General features: G+C 48.1%; 1 protein-coding gene across 4 annotated transcripts; it reads right to left on the bottom strand.

The window, feature by feature from the left end:
* Positions 1-363: 363 nt before the first annotated feature.
* On the bottom strand, positions 364-17,790 carry Stmn4 (stathmin 4). Of its 4 annotated transcripts, XM_029468691.2 has the most exons (8): positions 17,657-17,790; positions 7,550-7,641; positions 6,319-6,414; positions 5,648-5,728; positions 5,081-5,289; positions 3,955-4,146; positions 3,260-3,312; positions 364-943 (listed from the first exon to the last, which is right to left on the bottom strand). In XM_029468691.2, the coding sequence occupies exons 2-7, from the start codon at positions 7,560-7,562 to the stop codon at positions 3,292-3,294; spliced, it is 612 nt and encodes a 203-aa protein (XP_029324551.1). In that variant the 5' UTR covers positions 7,563-7,641; positions 17,657-17,790; the 3' UTR covers positions 364-943; positions 3,260-3,291. The 4 variants fall into 4 exon arrangements, with proteins under 4 accessions (XP_029324551.1, XP_021037800.1, XP_021037802.1 ...); XM_021182141.2 differs by lacking the exon at positions 3,260-3,312; XM_021182144.2 differs by lacking the exon at positions 5,648-5,728 and having other exon boundaries at positions 769-943; positions 17,657-17,789.
* Positions 17,791-18,414: the final 624 nt, after the last annotated feature.

Genomic DNA, 18,414 nt, shown 5'->3' with positions numbered 1-18,414 from the left:
GTATTTTGTTATAGCAGCTACACAGGCTAAGAATGTCCTTCTTATAATGAATCCTTGGGACTGTACTAGGATGTGAGTCTACAGATAGGAAAGATGTCATCTCTTTTCTCATCAGCTCAGTGGCCTCCAGCCACTAAGGGACAGCCCATAACAGGGGTTTAGAAGAAGAAAGAAAGGCAAACCTCTCATCACTCCAGTGTCTAAAATGAACCAGCACACCGAATACCTAGATGGAAACATTAAAAGTTACCTGCTGTCTGATAGGTGGGAAGCCAAACTTCTAAAACACTCTACCCATCTGCAAAGAGCCAATATAGGAAATAAAAACACTGGAGACTCGAAGTAAATGTTTCATTGGTCATGATGATCAAAAGATGACAATGAACAGACGCACACAGACCTTATCCCACCCGCTGCAGGGCAGGTCTCACTCCATCCAGACGGGCTTGTCCTGCTGGCCCTGCAGCCACCACCCCGCCAGGACTCTGCCCTTCACGCTGAACTTCTACCCCGGTTCTCATCTTCTCTCCACTCGGAACCTGGAGGCCGGATGTCCAGGCAGAGCCATGAAAAGCGGGGGCCTTGGCCCAAGTCTGCAGTCAGTGGACAGTGTCACAATGTCCTTGGGCTCATCTTCACCTCCCTCTTCCACACTCTCACTGTCCCCTCTCCCACCCCATCATTGTTCCCCAGAAACAAATAGGATGGCTTCACTGGTCAATCTTTTACATGTACAAACACCAAAAGCAGAGGAAACGCCCCTTGGCCACCCCCCTCCCCCCGAACCCCAGTGCTGGGAGAGCAGCCAGCAGCCGAGGCTGCTGGAACCAGGTTGCTACGGGAGCTGTCCGGCTGTCCTGGAAACTTCCTTGGCCTCTGGGCTTTACCTGGAGGCCTCTTCCTTCAGCTCCTTGTTTTTCCGCACCTCCTCTGCGTGCTTGTCCTGGGGAGGAAGGGAGGGACAAAGGCGGGTCACACAAGGCTGCCAGGGGAGGACAAAGGGCAAGAGAATGGAACGCAAAAGATGGTCACCACGGGCAGAGCAGAGCTGTCAACGAAGGTATCCTAAGGGGAGGAAGGAGGCAAGTAAGACGCGGGACACAGGTGTGTAAGGCAGAGTACATGGACTGGTGAGTCCCCACGTTCTGCAGGGGACCCACCTTACAGTGACCCCAAGATACCCTAGGCTCTCTCTATCTCCACTGATCATTCTGGTGCTCAAAATGGTCACTTGACTAAACATAAGGGGCTGCTTAGGACAGCCAGCTTAGAAGGAACGGGAAAAGAATGATTCCGTTGCCAGCATCCCTGACACACCACAGATGTGTTATTTCTCTCCCATCTCTCTAGCGTCGTCTTAAATCTCTGACTGAAGGAGGAGGACCCTTGAGTTACATACTGACAGAGAACTGTTGGGAAATAGTGCTTGACTCCAGACAGTGGACTCCCTTACATGTGTTGGAAGACAACCTTCATTTGCTTTGTAGCATATTTCAGCCAAAAGACTAGATCTTCCTTCCCACCCCCAGCCAGCTGTGTGACCTTAACTGACTGTCTTATCTAACTGGGACTCAACTTCTTGAACCTTTCCAGAGGGACTAGAATGGGCAGCTGGCTCAGCTCTGAAACTGTGTGACAAGTGTCCACTCATGGGATCATGCCACACCTGCCTCCATGTGATTCCAGATCACTAAATAAATATCTGTGTCCTTGTAGGCTGGGAGCATATGTGTGTTTTTCTTCTTTATGTTTCCCAGTCCCTATTGTGAGAAACAAAAGGTACCCAATGATCCCCTCCCAGATTCCAGTGTTGCCACATCGGGTTGACAGATTAACCTGGAATAGAGCCACTGAGGCCACCCAGGTTCCTAAGATACACCCTCACCAACAGTTAGTCTTTCCAGCGGCCCTTAGAAATTCCGACAGGCTAAAAGCAAGGAGCAGTATGTCTGGTTCTCAAACTATGGTGTCTATCACATGACCTGGAGTCCACACAGAGTCAGACCTTACCCTTAGAGAGTCAGGCAGTAAGTCTGGGATGGGGTTTTTAGGCCTAGGAATTCTGGTTATGACCTACAACACAAGAGCTAGCATGGACAACATTGTTGATGCTGAAGGTGTCCCAGGTCTGGGGACAGAGGTGTGAGGGAGAGAGAAAAACATATACCTAGCTCTCAATCTTGCCTCCTGCCTCCTGCCTCCTTCCTCCTCCAGTGAGTAATTATGAGTGGAGATCAGGTCTCAGAGGAAAACTGTCCTCTCAAATATCTGATCTGGCATCTTGATTCTTAGCTTCTACTTGATGTACACAGCTGACATTCCACACACAACCTTGCCACTCTACCTCTGCCTCCACCTCTGGTTTCAAGTGAGTTGGCTATGCGGAGCCCTGGGCTTCTGGCCTCTGCTTGCCTGGTCTCTAGAAATCCCTTGCTGATAAAAAGCTAGTGAGAAAATACTGGGATGTTCCCTCTGAGCCAGGCAAGAAAGCAGCCACTTGGACAAGAGGCCAGGGCCAGCTTCACTGTTCGTATACCATGGAGATCTCTGTGAATCATTTGACCTCTGGAATGGTTTCCTTGTCTGAACTAAGAATGTTTGCCTTGTAAACTTGCGATAACCATGTTATGATAAAAATGAAAGTGTTTTATAAACAAATGTTCAAGTGCTCCAATACAATCTAGCTTTGTGATACGTTTTAAGCTGGGTCTATAAACCTATAACCTCTCCCATCCAAACTGTGGTTTCCTCAAGAATTTGCCTTGGGGTTGGGGATGTGGTTCTGTTGGCAGCTGCCTACCTTGCATGCACAAAGCCCTGGGTTTAAGCCCCACACCTGCATAGAACCTACACAGAACAGGCTGGGCAGGCTGTAATCCCTGCACTTGGAGGTGAAGGCAAAATGATAAGAATTTCAAGGCTATCCTCGGCTACATAGCCAATTTGAGGCCAGCCTGGAATACATGAGACCCACTATTAAAAAGTAAAGGCAATCTTAAATTTTCCTACAATATCTCACATTAACTGGAGAAGCCCAAGGTCATGCTCGGATTGTGACCCTCCTCTAAGGCACTCAGTGGAGAAAGAAGCCTTGCTGTTGTTCTTCGTGGAATTGAACATCAGAGCATGGGGCTGCCACCTACTGGCCAGCCTGTGCAGCTCACATGCCTGGATGAAGCCAGATCTTTCTGGTAACTGTTACCAAGGGCCTGAGGTTCTAGGTGGGTAGGCGGGAAGGAATAAGGACCACGCTGCTCACCATGGGACGAGGCCACCGATCGGTCCCGGGAGTCACCGCGCAGCAGGCGGCTCCTGGAAATAAAACACAGAGCTAAAGCTTCCCAGGAGCTGCAGGAGAAACTGAGGCAGCCTGGGACTCAGGGAATGAGGCCAGCATGTCTTCCAAAGAATGACACGGAGGACCAACCTCAGTCTCTCACACCGCTCATAGGCAGGTGACATTTGAGTTATTGACAAAGGCAGACTATTGAGGAAAACCTACTACCCTCTGGCCCTTATGAGGAGCTCTGGGGAGAATTCTGTATCCTGCTGTTCTGGCAACCAAGCTTTTATCCCTGGCTCAGAGCCACGCTCAAGTTATCATCTTTCATTAACCCAAATCTGCCCATTCAACGATGAAGCCAAAAGTGTGTAGACATGTGCCTTTCCTGAGATACTTGCACTGGACAGGCTTTCTCTAGAAAGAAGGGTGTAAGCTGGCTCCTGAGACAGTGAGAAATTTCTGTTGTAAAACCCTAGAAGATCCCCAGAGGCCACCCCAGAGTGTGATGTGAGCTTCCTGCCTATGATTTCCCAAATCATCCCCTTAGAACAATGAGGACCCTGCCTGGGAGAAGCATTTCCATTCCTGCAGAGGCTACTTCCTCCAGAGTGGTGTGTAGGTCGCACGTTCTTGCCATGGAAGGAGCCTCCTGCCAATCCAGCATGGATTACCTTCTCTTGCAGCCGCTCCAACATGGCAGCCAGATGGGCCTCCCGGTTCTCCTTATTGGACTCCATCTTCTGGGCCAGCTTCTCTTTTGCCATCTTGATGAAGTTATTGTTTTCCTCGATAGCTTTCTGGATCACCTCTCGCTCGTGCTCTCGTTTCTCCGCGAGGTGTTTCAGGAGTTCAGCTTCCTGGTACTAGGGCAACACAAGAAAGAGAAAGACCCTTTAGGTTGAGGAAAACCTTTCTACCATCACAGCTTAACAGTGCCACACTCGGATGAGATGCATTCCTGAACCTGGTCCTCTGTCGCAGAAGCAGAGAGCTGGGACCACCTGCAAAGCTTTCCATCATCTTTGACTTTAGTGGCCCTTTCCTAAATAGCTTCTGGATCTCTTCTCTCATTTTCCTCATCCATTCTTCTGCTCATTCATTCACAAGTACTAAGTGATCTTATATGAACTTCAAGACCCTCACAACTCCAGACACCAGGAAAAGGAGAAAGTTAGCCTAGTAGAAGTAAACATGCATATTAATAAATAACAGAACCCAGATGTGTGTGTGATAAATGCCATGGATATAAAGGGAGGGACCACACAATTAAATGGAGAAAGCTATTTTTTTCTTTTATCTTGAAAGATGAAGAAAGGCTCACATTAAAATGCATCTGAGCTGAGGGGCGGGGGAATCAATGGGGAACAAGGACGCTGCATACAAAGCCAGCTCTGAGAGGACTATGACACCTTAGCCATTAGCCAAACTATAAGCTCACCCAGTGTATACTCATAGTTTTGTCTCCTTCAGGTGGTGTCTTAGTCTGCACCAGTGGTTCTCAACATGTGGTGGTACATTTCAGATAGTTGCATACAATCCATAACAGTAGCAATATTATAATTATGAAGATATGAAGAGCAATAAGGTACATTTATGGTGTGGGGCGGTAATCATAACATGAGGAACTGTATTAAAGGGTTGCAGCACTAGGAAGACTGAAAACTCCTGGTCTATGCCCAGCACTCGGGAGGTGCTCTCTAAATATCCTTCCCACTCCCACTGGGATGGGACAAAGAGATATGGGGCTGCACGTCCTGCTCACGATGAGATGGGAGAAAGAGACATGCAGCTGCTAACCTTCCTTCGCTCCTCTGCTGCTTCTAGCTTCTTCTGGATCTCTTCTAATGATGGGTCTCGCCGTCTTGGGAGGGAGGCATTAAACTCGGGCACCCCGTCAAAGGAAGGTGGCTTCAGGATGACTTCAAAGGACTGGCCCGAGGTGCACTTGTTCAGCTCGATGACTTCCATATCAGAGATGACGCACCAGTTCAGGTCTACTGTATCTGCTGTGGAGGGCAGAGTTGGGGCTGCTCACCTTCTGAGGAGCAGCTGGGGCCCCAACAAGCATGCAGACATGCACACAGACACAGGGAAGCTGGGAGTCCCAAGGCACACCAATGACTAGGGGGCTGGTTGATCCTGAATATTGGATCCTAAGGTCAGTGACTTTGACAGAGTAAGGTTTGAGGATTCCCTGGGCAAGGATCCCAGGAACTGTGATTTGTGATAACAATCACAGCAACACCACCTGCTGTTGTTCCTTGCTGATGACAGACACCAGATCATTTCACCCACCCTCACCCCAGCCCCTCCTTGCCCTGTCCCTCTGATGGCCTGTGGACCTCACCCCTGGCTCCGGCCTACCCTGTTCTCTTCTTTCTCTCCAGTCAGCACTGCCTTTCCGCTGGCTTTGACCTTTCCTCCTACACTGTCTCCCACACCAGCCTAAATGGAAAAAACAGTCTCAGGTCATCCAAACACCCATCTCTCTTATTGACAGACCAAACCCATCCCTGCCTTGCAAACAGAAATGAAGAGATGACCTATCTGTCCCCTGACCACTCCTCCTGAGAGCATGGCAATCCAATACTCTCTGATAGGTCTTGAGACTCAGACAGCACCACTGTCACCATCCAGGCTGGAAGTGCTTGCTATTCCTGCCTTGGGCCTGTCTGGGAGCATCTCTATCTGTCCCTAGAAGCCCTGGTGAATACACCAAGTTTTCTTTTCTGTTCTGTGTCTCCATGAACAGAATCTCAGAACCTGTGTCTGGCTTATCCTGGCATCCTCTGCAGCGTCAAGGAATGTGCAAAAGGGACTCTAGGAGCAAGTGCTCCAGGATGACCCAATCCAGATCCCCAGTGGCTGTCTGGCATCCAGACCACATCCCCTGGGCTCAGACCCCTCAGGCTCTGGGAAATAAGACACACTATGACCAAGACAGTTGTATGAGATAGGAGTCAATGGGGGGACACCCACAAACACAGGACACAGAAGCCTCCGCCCTTTCCTATCCCAGCCGAGCCCCCACTCACCTTCATATTTGTAGGATGATTTATTCAGGGGATCAGACAAGAAGCAAGAGCAGAACAGAGACACTAGTGGGAGTTCCTTCATCTTCTCCTTATAGGCTACAAGAGAGCACACCAGTGACAATGGGTCCATCAGTCCCAGAAAACAGCACTTCTGTGAGTCAGCTCAGACTTCCTGGCTCCCAAGCCTGGGCCACCTCACACTTGAAATTTGACATTCTCACTCACCCAAATGACCCTATCCTCTGTTACTACCAAATGCTAAATACTCTCAAGTAAAGATCCCAAGAGCTGCCCTGACCCTGTCCCTCCATCTCCTACTCCCACTCAAGGATAAACCAGGGCTTTGATACTAGCTTGTAGGAAATCTATACTTCATTCTTGTGAAAGTACTTGAAATTTCTGCCTAAGGGGTAAACAGATTAATAGAGAGACTTCATTGCTACTCTCCTTAAAGTCCAGGCCCACTGTAGAAGGGGTCAGGCTGGAAGTCTCCTCAAATCTTCCCAGCACAGGCATCAAACCAGGGAGAAGCTGTCCACAGAGTAGAAATGTACCCTTGACATGATTGAGTCTTTCTGGAGGTCACAGGTCATCATGGGGGCCTCTGCAACTCTGTCCCCATTGCACTGTGTTTTATTTATAATATAAAAGACTCCCCCAGTACATAGGCCAGTGTTCATTTTCTCTTACAAACTTGAAGGCATAGTTTCAAAACTATTACAGAGGCATTGTTTTAAAATTAAATAATACACATGGAGCAAATGAGAAAGAAGAATTCAGTTGTGATCCCACCCACCACTCATAAATGACTTTGCCTCTTGGTTTCTCTGCCCTTTCTTTCTGTACATTTATAGATGCACACATACCTAAAGAAAGAGGGCTGGAGAGCTGGTAAAATGTTTGCCTGCAAACACAAGTTCTGAGGCACAGCATTCACATGGAAAAGCCACTGAGGAGGCAGGAATAAGAAGATCCCTGGCACTAAGGTCAGCCTTATCCACATGCTTCAATCCAATGAGAGACCCTTTCTTTTAAAAAGGAAGACAGAGGGATCTGGAGAAAGGACATCTGAGGTTGTCCTCTGATTTCTACATGCATTTGAACACACATGTAGGCCATGCACATATGTGTGTGTGTCACACATACACATGCACCTTAGTATACACATGAAGAGAGAGAAGGGGGATGGCTTCTGTTATGGTGTCCATCACTGACTGGTGCATGTACCTACCTGCGAGGGTCATGTTGGCTGGAATCTGGTGGCTGGATTGACCAAAAGTCACAGGGGAGTGTTTATCACCAGCTCAGAACTGGATCACAGCCCTAAGAAAGAGAGAATAATTCACATTGACAGGCTCTTACCATAAAGATTGTCTTTTTAAGCACTGAGGGAATCTTGGGGATACCGCATCTGCTATGACCTACAGGCCCTCTCCTCTCCAACTTTCACTTTCCCCTCCCCCTCCTCCACATCTGCCTAGGCAGGTTCAGATCACACAACGATCCCTTTCACAATTTACTTGAGGCACTGGACATAGAAATATGGGTTTCCCCAACTTTACTTCTTAGGGGCTTTTATCTGTCCCCCTGGGCAGTGTAATAGCCTGGCTCAAGGTCAGGGTGAAGATGAGAGGCAAGGCCTCAGTCAAATTAGTCTGGAAATGTTTATAAATTAAATAGCTGTCTAAACTTCTCCACCCCAGACCTCCTTCCAGCCAACTCTGAGAGGAGGCTAGTAGGAAACCCACTTTGAGATACCCTCCTACTTCATCTTCTAGGAACCACCAGCTTGGTTCCTTGGATCCACTGAAAATGACCCTGGACCATGAGAGGAGACACACACACACACACACACACACACACACACACACACACACACACGGAGGTATACCATCATAATAATTACGTTAGTGCAGAGACATACATGGGCATGTGGGGTCCATCTTAGGACTGGAGACAAGAATCTCTCCTCAACAAGAGGCTGAGGGGTCTAAGGGGACCCTGAAATGAGCCTTAAAAGATGAGACAAGGAGGAGAGCTGCCAAGTACACCCTGCGTGGAAGCAGGGATTGCTCTTAAGCTGGTTGGCGCTAGACCTGGATATGGCAAGAGAGAAGAGGACCAAAAAGAGATAGGAAGATCAAGAGAGGAGCATCTGTGAGTACTTAGGAGAGGGGAGGGGACAGGGCTCCACTGACAGCCAGTATTGAGTGCTTGGCATAAAGACCGCTTAATGCTTGGCCACCTTTAATGGTCACTGTGCCAACAGAGAGTGATGTGAGCCAGGAGGCTACTACTACTTTGTTCTCAGAAAGATGAGATCCCTGCCTTTATATAGCAAGTATGCCTGCCCTCTGAGGGTCATGTAGATAGGAGCTCCTGGGCCAGCAGTGGGCTCAGTTCTAGCCTCAAAATTAGACTAGTGCAGAGTTTATGCTAGGTGATATCTCACCCAATTACTGGTCATGTCGCATACCCAGACCTGTGATTCTAGTCTCATTCTGCACAGAGCTGCACCTGTGAAATGGGACAAGTTCTGGCCCAGCACCCAGGAAACACCCTTCCTCTGCCCCCTGCATTGGGGTTGCTCTTGCCAGCCCTGCAGGTGAGGATAACTCCCCCTTTTGTCAAGGCTAAGAGAGAGTAAATGAACCCAGGCTTGAAACAAGATCAACTGCTCTTAGAGGGCTCTGTTCTCTATTTTGAAGCCAAAGATCCTGCCAGGGCCTTCTTCTGCCAACACAATAGGCCTTTTTTCCATGGTGCCAGGCTGGTTCTGATGGTACCAGTGAGTCCCTGAATATGGAGCCAGGCCTGCTGCCTGAGAACAAAGTCCTTGATCATGGGATTGGCATTCATTTAGGTCCAAAGTGATTGAAAAAACTGGGGTGACTTGATGAGAAACTTTCGCCAGGGGAGGCAGAGACCTAGGACATTGGATGATGGGTCAGATGGGGGCTGGGGTGTAGGAACAGGGAGAAGAGGAAGAAAACACGTATCTGAGAAAGAAGAGAAGTGAACAGGGACAGCTGTGAGGGAAGGGGCCCGTCCTCAGCCTGGGCTAGAGTGACAAGACCCTACACACATGAAACACTTTCAACTCTCTCCCAGTTGACCTTCACGTGAGCCTGAGTTGTGCATATGTGACAAACGCCACCATCTTTGCATTCAGGTGAAGAACTTGAGGCCCAGAGCTGTTAAGATACCTGCCTAGGCTCACAAAGCTCTAAAGTGGTCAGCCTGGGTCCAGACCCGGATCTTCTGAATTGGAAGCTCTTCTCCAGAGGCGAATGGAAGAATGAGATGCCTGCTGCTTGTCCTTCATGGCCCCAAGGATTCAAAAAAAAGCCAGTCTAGCCTGGAAGTGGGAGGGAATTTTTCTTTCAACTATGTATAGAAGTATTTTCCATATGAGAAAACCTCAGCTATGAGTCATGGGAACACAGAATGATGGAGAGCCAGAGAAGAAAGACCAGGACAGGGAATGGGGTAGTGGGATGGGGTGGGGTGACAAGGGGTCAAGGAATTTGTCACAGATCTCAGCACTGTGAGGTTCTAAGCTGCACAGTTAAAACTCAAAGTCACAGGACATTCATTTCATTATACACTCACCCCAAGCATCACAGTTGCCTTTTGGGGGGATAGAAATGCTCTTCCATAGATGAAGATGTCAAGGCTCAGAAGGATAAGGTGACATTTCCAAGCCCATTCCATACCCTGGGTTGATTAAATAGTGTGCACATACCCTAACATTGTGACTATTGTTTCATGTGAACAAAGGACCACTGTCAATGTGACTGATAACTTCAAGATGAGAGCATCCCTGACTCCCAAAGAGGGGCTTATGACTGACACGTGATCAAAACGATGTGGTCATAAGCCAAGGAGTGCCTAGAGATTCTTGAAGCCAGAAGCTGCAGGGAAGGATTCTCCCTAGAACCTTTGAACAAGTTGACTTTGAACTTTCATTACCCTTCTGTGTGCTGGGGGGTATGTGTCAGCCCCAATATTCTCAGTACAGGACAAACCCAAAGTTCAAATCCATGATGCCGCCACTGCATCTCAACAGCTAGTTCTTTTACATTGTCTGATTAACTCCTCAATATAATCTGTGTGATTGGACCCATAAATGGGACCCTTCAAAAACTCTCCTGATAGAATATCATTTCTATTTTAGTCAAGACTCAAGAGGCGCTCTGAGTGAGACAGGTTACAGAAGATACCACAAGTGAAGCTTTCTAGAAAGCACAGCAATCCAAAGCAACTTTAAGCCCCTGGGGAGGTGACAGTCACAGCAGGGAGCCTGGCTGTCCTCATTATTAGCCTGTGGCATCAGCATATGGTAGCAGCTAAACAAATATACCACCCTCAGCCCTCTGCCTGTGGTGTGGCTCCTGCTTATTATCTTTGGTCATGTCATCTTGTCATAACAGCACACAGCCTAGAGGTAGGGACTGCTGGGTGTGCCTACAGCTGTGAGGAAGAGGAGGGGGAAGGGTTACACCACAGGTCAGAGCACAGAATGCTAGAACTCACAGATGAAGAAGTAACAGCAGCCATCGGGGGTGGGGGTGCGGGGGGAGGCAGAGTCTACCTATCAGGAAGAGATGCTGCCCCAGATCTCAGGCAGCTGAGCATCAGAGCATTAGCTGAGCCATGCTAAGCACACTCCAAGCCGATCCTGAGCCTCTTCCCATGCTTACAGTTGAGGTAGAATCTGACCCCAGCCCTTGAGCAGGAGATCGCTGACCACACACTAAGCTCTAAAGGTCAGTGTGACACAGTCACTCAGCAGTCACTGCAGAAATAACAAGGGCTCAGCATGGTGGTTTCTGGGCTCCTGCACGGAACATGTCATAAACCGGTCGGTCAAAAATAAGAGACTCCTGACCACCCAGTTCCCTTGCTGCAGGGACTGAGCCAGGGTAACAGGTGTTAAGAGGACTCAATTATCTGCTGTCAAAATCAAGAAGACAGCTTGTCCCAGGTTGGAGGGGAACCATTATGCAAGTTGGGCTCCTTGTGCCTAGAAGCATGCATGCTTTGGATCTTGGCTGTGTTGAAGTGTGAACTATGCATATTCAGGAACAGAGAGGAACCCATGGGGCCTCGTGTAGACTGCCTTGAACACCAGGATAAGAGCAGAAAGATAGAAGACAGACACTTCCACACTAGGGGAGTTTATACCTATTCCATTTTCAAGCTATTGGCATGTTTTCAGTGGGAACAGAGATGGATGGTGATGTTCCAGAAGAGTCGCAACTATAGCTCAACTTAATCTAAGATAATGAGGACATCAAAGTTCAGCAAAATTGGGTAGATTGCACCAGTTGCATAGGTTGTAAGGTGCTGAGCTGGGAGGTGAGTTTATGCATGCTTCACTGGAATGTCTGTCTCTGTTTGCAGGATCTAACATTATTGCCAAGAAGTGTATATGGTGGTCCCAGCTTAGGGACGAGGCTAGGAAGCATGATTGGAGGCCATGGCAAGGTTCAAAGTATGAAGGACCTACCTAGACTGAGTCACACCCAGCAGTGTTGTCCCATTGTAAACTGATCCTCACACAATGCCAGCATCGAAGTGGCTATGTCCAGAAGCACAGATAATCACACTTTTCTGTTGCTGGGTTAAATAAAACACTAGCATATTTAATAATCTAAATCTGTGACTTATACCATGCAACCAGGCAGCTAAGAACACAATCAGACACAGCAAAGGAAGCAAAATAGTGAAGAGGCAGAGTCAAGGCTGTTGACTGGAAAAGGGACCTTCCAGCAGGAAGAGAGAAGAAAAGATGGCTAGATCGGAAAGATGGAGCCTTTCATATGCTATCAGAGGTAAACGAGCAATCACAGGGCTGATAGTTCCCCATGAGGAGCATATGAAACTTCCCTGTGACATCTAGATAAGGACTGCTGTGTATAGTGAGAAGAAGCCAGGTAGGCCCAAGGTACTGCAATGCACATGACTACCTACATCTGTCCCACTCATAGTGTCAATCCCGTGCTCACTGAGGACAAGAGATCCTGGGGTTACACAGTGAGCAGTTGGTACAGGAGAAAACAGAGTGTGGTCCCAGTGTGTGAGCCTTTTCCTTTTGTTCTGGACCCTTTCCCTTCCTGGGCCCTTTCCATTTCTTGAATGAGACAACAGCCCCATTAGGGTCTGTAGAGCTTTCCTCAGTATGGAAATGGGTGTCCAAAAGGAATGCTGCTATAGGATACTGTGGCAGAATTTCTAGGCTTTCTGGGATCAGGTGATGATCTAGAACCACAGCAGTGTTCTGGGTACTCTAGTGAGATATGGTCGTATGTGTCCAGCCCTTGAGTATCTCAAACTGGCCACACAGTAGCCAGATTGGGCAAGTACTTTGTCTCGGTGAGAAATGCCCAGCTACTGCCTCTGGGCTGTGTAGAAATCCACGTGGACTCTTTCTAAGGGATCAGCAGTTAATGCACGTCCGAGTGGTTTAAATAGAGCTGTCTCTGGCAAGGGTTCTACAAGACAAATATAGGGACTCTGGCTCGGATTCAAGATGGGAACTTCGTGGGCGTGGGCGTAATGAATTCTAGCCTAGCTCCTCTAACCACAAGAGTGCAGAAAGAGGCCATTCCAGGCTGACACTACTCTATGTCCTGATGCTCTCTGTGCTGTCCAGTGACTTCAGTGTCACACATCTCCACTTCTGGCTGGAATAATGTTCCCACAGAGGAACAGCCAGCCTAACTGATTTCCTTCTAGCCTTGGTTCTGATTGGCAGTGTGTGTTTTATTTGTATTTAAAACCAAAAGATGATCTATACAAACATTCAAAGCTATGAGGGCAGGGCACTTCTCATATACTGTGGTTTTCATTCTTTCCACACTATTTCTTGGACAGTGAGTACTGTGCTAAGTCCTTCCTTAAGTACTCAACTAGCCACAGATAGTTTGATGGTGGACAGAAACTGAGTGTGGTAGGGCCTCGGGGAGTTCTGCTGGACCTCTGTTGCCTCCTGTTGGTCCACACAGGGCCTGTATCCTCAAGGGAGAAGGGATGAGAGCACCACCAAGGATGGACAAGTAGGGAGTGCACAGGAGACCTGGCAGAGAAAATACGGTTTGAGCGGCTGGCTTAGGGGGTGGGGGGAACGGTCACTGCTGAATCACCCGTTGAGTGTTTCTAAGGGCTCCAACAGGAACTGGTGCCAGGCCCATGGTCATGAACTCCTAGAGTACATAACAGACATCGAAAGGAAGCTTCAGGTGCATTCTGAGGACACTTGACCTGCCAACCCTGGAGCCCTGAGTCTGCAAAGACCTCAGAGCTCCAACAACCACTCTGAGAGGCAAGACGCGGATGGGGAACCACAGCCGGAAAACCTACATCCCCAAACAATGCATGGAGAGGGGACATCTTGGGCTATTTTTATTCCCAGTTCGATATATGCAGAGGAATCCATGCCAAAAGTTAAGTTCTGGGCAGGAGCTCCCATTCAGGCATGCTAGCTGAGATGCAAGAGTGTGACCCGGACACAGGGTAAGGCCCTGGGGTCAAGGACACTTGCAGGCATCTATGGGGGAAGCATCACTCCTGGCCTCACTCCTAACAGCATCAATGCAGACAGCATACACGGTGTATCACACATTTCCCAGTACATACATATACGTCCCTTTATACACAGCACCGCACGACATTAATGTTACACATCAGGAAAACCCATAACAGAGAATCAATCACTCCCGAAGTCTGCGACTTCATCCTTTCAGCGTTTCACTCCAGGAATTCTCTTCCCTACCCTTAAGTTTATTACATAGTTGTAATCACTTCACCCTGAATCCTGCAATATAGCCACCAGACACCCATTTACAAGAGGATCACCCATGGGAGGGAAGAGGAACAAAAATACCCTCCCCCTTCCCTGCCAGTTTTTTTAAGCATTTTTTAAAGCATTTAGACTTTTACATTCCAGTTCTAACAGGAAGGAGGAAGCCATAGAGATCTATGCGTCCACCCACGCACATATGTCCCTACCCACTCCCCCTACACACATGCATTCCCTTCTTGACAAATCCAAGAATCTCTTCCATCCATTACAGCTCTATGTCCCCTCCCATGGGGTCTGCTGTCTGAGGCAGGGTATGGAAGTGCTGAGAAGATGGACAGGTCTGAAGGGGCAGAAGGGTGCATTGGCTAACCTGATTCCACAAGGAAGGACCCAGCACAGAAGGGTATGGAGCAGAGAACTGAGTTTCTGTGAGATATTGCGGGACCGGGTCTTGAAGTCCTAGTCAAGTGGGACACAGAGTGGATCTTTGTGTTTCAGGGAAAACACACACACACAAGGTTTTCTTGGGTGATGATCTTAATCATTCAATATCCAGGTGAGCACTAGGACCTGGTGCGTGCCTGACAGCATTCTACCACTGAGCCACATCTTGAAGGCTCCTTCCTTCTTGCTTGTTTTAAATACCAACTAACCCAGTTCCCTCCTACAAAGCAAATATGGTTTATGGGATAATCACTTAGACCTTAGATTCCTCTTTTCTTTTTCTTTTCTTTCTTTCTTTTCCTCTTTCTTTTCTGGATTTTGTTGTTGTTGTTTGTTTGTTTGTTTGTTTTGCTTTGTTTGGGGGGAGGGGTTGCCAAAATGAAATCTATATTCACTACCAATCCAAACAAAAGCAGAAGACACTCCCACTTCCCTGAATCCCTTCCTTCTGAGCTGCAGAAAATATGTTCCAAGAGGTTCCTTGGGCATCTGGAACCACAGACAACGGCGAACTCTCCGTACACCATACCCCAATTCTATACTACTTAGAATAAAGTTGAATCTATACAGAAGACACAGTTAAAGAGCAACAACAGTAATTATTAAATTAAAAAAATGAAACATATTGGTAAAAAGTTACTTTAAAACTTCTGAATTGTTTTTTTCCCCTAAAAATTTCCCTTGAATATTTTGGGGTGTATTGGATCTTGGGTAGCTGAGACAAAGGAAGGCGAAACCATGATCAAGGGGGACAAGTGTGGTATGTCAGTTCAACAGTGTGCTGGATGTGGGCGCTTTAGTAATACTTCAGATCATGGTACGGCCCTGAATAAACACCTCTCTGGTTCAACAAGACTGGGATTTGTTGTAACTCTGGGTCATCTAACTGTAGGTAGAAGCAGGGGCATACAGTTTACAATATGGATGGAAACAGAGGACATCATACCAAGTAAAATAAGCCAGGAAATAATGTGCCATTCCATTGCTGTGGGGCACCTAGCAGAGTGATGGCTGTCAATCAGGCGTAATGGCAGTTGCCACTAGGGAGTGGACATTGAACAGGTCCACTGTCTCAGTCTGCAGGATGAAAGGACTTCTGGACATTGCATGGACAACAGTGTCCACTCAGACACTGATGATGTAGATGGACGTTTTCTTGTTGGTTACATTTTAATACAATCAAAATTTTAAAAATCTTTAACTGAAAGCAAAAAAAGAAAAAAATATGTTCAGCCTGGTGAATTTTCCATGAAAATGTAGGCTTGGGGCTAGAAGAGAGAAGCAGACGTCACTTAGCCTGATGATTCTCAACTTTTTATTGATTGGAATCCACCTTAAAAGCTAGATTTTTATCTCATGATCCAGCATATGAATGCCACAAGAATACACATGTGTATTTGGATAGCAACACATTTATACACAAATATACATCTAGCTAAAGATATAGAATTAAAATAGGCACAAAAAAAAACCCCACAAGCCATTATACAAGGTGTGTTCTGCCTTCCCCCAAACCACCCCACCCACTCTGTCCGGTCTAATTGTATTTTTTTAAATATCAGTTACATTCTACAAAATTGATTTCATTATCCTAGTTAGATTTCAGTCTGCAGTTCAAAGACCCTGGTCTGACTTAACCTTCACAGTAATATAAAGATACCTAGTATCTCTCTGCTGGGTGTCATCCAGCCCCCACCCCCACCCCCTGATGCTGTCAGGTCAGGGATGGGGCTCTCACTTCCCACAAGGCAGCAGGCTCTGTGATGGACCCACCTAGCAGGTCACTTCCCAGTTGTTCCAGATGGGTGGAGTTGGGGAAAAGAAGTCTGGAGCCAGCTAGAGGGATCTCAGCAGCTTAGGAAAGGACCAAGAACACAGCTTTATCCACAGGCAGGGAGCAAGGTGGGCTGGCGGCATGGAACTGGGTGGCTGTGGCTGCCTTCCGGCTGTACATTGACCTGCCCCCTTTGTCTTTGCTTCCCTCCACCACTATCATTATTTCCACATCTGGTGCATGATCTCATCTCCCAAGCACCCATCTGAGGGAAAACTCCCACCCCCCCCCCAGGGGACCCAACCTTAGGGGAGACAGATTCCCACACATTCCATCTCTACCCTTCCCCCCTCAGAACTCCAGCAGGTCACCATCAGGTCATCCCATCTGCTGCTTGGTGTTGGGGTATAGGATATCCCTGTCTGGGGTCTTCAGAGGGTGACCTAAAGCTGTCTGACCTGTCCTCTAAGGTCTCCCCAAGAACTGTCCAGGTTGAGGACAATGAGGCTCCTCCACACCTGGGCAGATATAATTTTCCTGGGAGATATAAAACAAAGACAGCGCTGCCACGTGGGAACACAGCTATCGGGTGGACATCAAAGCTCTGGGTCACTGTATGTGGAGGTGAGGGGATGCTAAAACTCCTGGCTGGGGTTGTGGGCTGAGCCTGAAGGGGGCTAGCTGTGACTGGTCAAGATCAGAGAGCCTGGGTGTGGCAGTCCTGCAAGCTTGCATCCTCTGCCTTAGAGCCAGTTGCTGAGCCAGTTAGAATTAGGCTAACCTCAGGGTGGGGCGGGGCAAGGAAGAGGGGATGATCTCACTGTATCCTTAGGGCCAAGAGAGAAAAAGCAAGACTGCACAGAACTAAGGAAGAAAGACAAGACAGTGCCGAAAAGCAAAAACAACAAGAAGAACAGATTAAAAATTCACAGAGTTTCATCCACTGAAATAGGGTTTTCAGTCAGAGCAGCCCCAGAGGAAGCCAAGCTCCAGCAAACCTTCCTCTCCCAAAACCAAATATTTTTTTTAAATGAAGAAATAACTCAGCTTGAACCTCCGACATATCCCACTCATCTGGAACAAAAATGATGCCCTGAGCCCACTCTCGCCCCTCTTCAAGCGCCATCATTTTGCCTCACCCTGCTTCCCCCCAGAATTTGACAAAGTTTAATCCACTCAGTGAAACCAAAGGCAACACAATAGACAGCAGACCCTCCGGTTTCTCTCTCCTCTGTGGCTGCTGTTTTGTTTCTTTTGTTTAAAACCCCCGCCCTCACCCCACCTCCGATTGTCCATATCTCAGTTCTACTTACCTGCAGTCCGGTTTCCAAAGCGAGCTGTTCTCTTCTCACTCCTTCAATTAGTGGTACCCTGGGCTTCTCTCAACATCAGCACCACTGCTGGGCTCTCGCCATGACATCACCTCCGAGCTCCCTGATTGGCTAGCGGTGGGTTGCTTGGCAATTGGACAGTCTCCTTTGGTGGAGCCGGGATTGCCTGAGTGAGTAACTCTTAGAAGGCTGGGGAGTGGAAGATGATGTCAGACAAAGAGCCTGCTCGCCCCCCTCCCAACCCCCGCCCCACACGCACCGGCTGCCTGTGGGGCTGGGGAAGCAGAAGGGGAGAGGATGACCAGGAGTCAGGAGAGGGTGTGGTATGAAAAGGTGGAGGTTCCGGCACAGCTGGCAGCTTTCTAGCTAGGGGAAGGATGGATGACTTGAGGAATCTTTAGCTGTTCAAATCTGGGGTAGGGAGACTATGAAATCTAGAGGAGCAATAGTAAGGGCAGATGACCCCTAAATACATCCCCCTGAAGACTTGGTGCTGATACATGTGGAGAATAGTTTAGATGGGAGGGGGAAACTGAAGAATCCCCAGGATCCGGTGAGAGCTCTAACCTCACGGGTGTCCCATGAATGTAGGGTTTCCCTTTGCACCCCTCAAAAACACGCTCCTCCCTCTCTTTTACAGAATCTACGTAGCACTAATGTGTCTTCACAGCCCACTCGGCCAGCCTGGGCCAATCAGAGGGAGCCACAGGTAGGAAATTAAACTGGAGATCCTTACACCA

Source organism: Mus caroli, unplaced genomic scaffold, assembly GCF_978045245.1.
Source record: "Mus caroli unplaced genomic scaffold, Mus_caroli_1 scaffold_12, whole genome shotgun sequence".
Lineage (NCBI taxonomy): Eukaryota > Metazoa > Chordata > Mammalia > Rodentia > Muridae > Mus > Mus caroli.
The sequence above is the reverse complement of the archived record's forward strand: the minus strand, read 5'-3'. Positions and strand labels throughout refer to the sequence as shown.

What these genes read in the sequence shown, in the direction of transcription:
- Stmn4 (XM_021182141.2), bottom strand. An exon ending in ATCATCCTACAAATATGAAG is followed by an intron (nt 5,729 to 6,318) that starts GTGAGTGGGGGC and finishes TTTTCCATTTAG; the next exon opens with GCTGGTGTGGGAGACAGTGT. An exon ending in CAGCAGAGGAGCGAAGGAAG is followed by an intron (nt 4,147 to 5,080) that starts GTTAGCAGCTGC and finishes GTGTTGCCCTAG; the next exon opens with TACCAGGAAGCTGAACTCCT.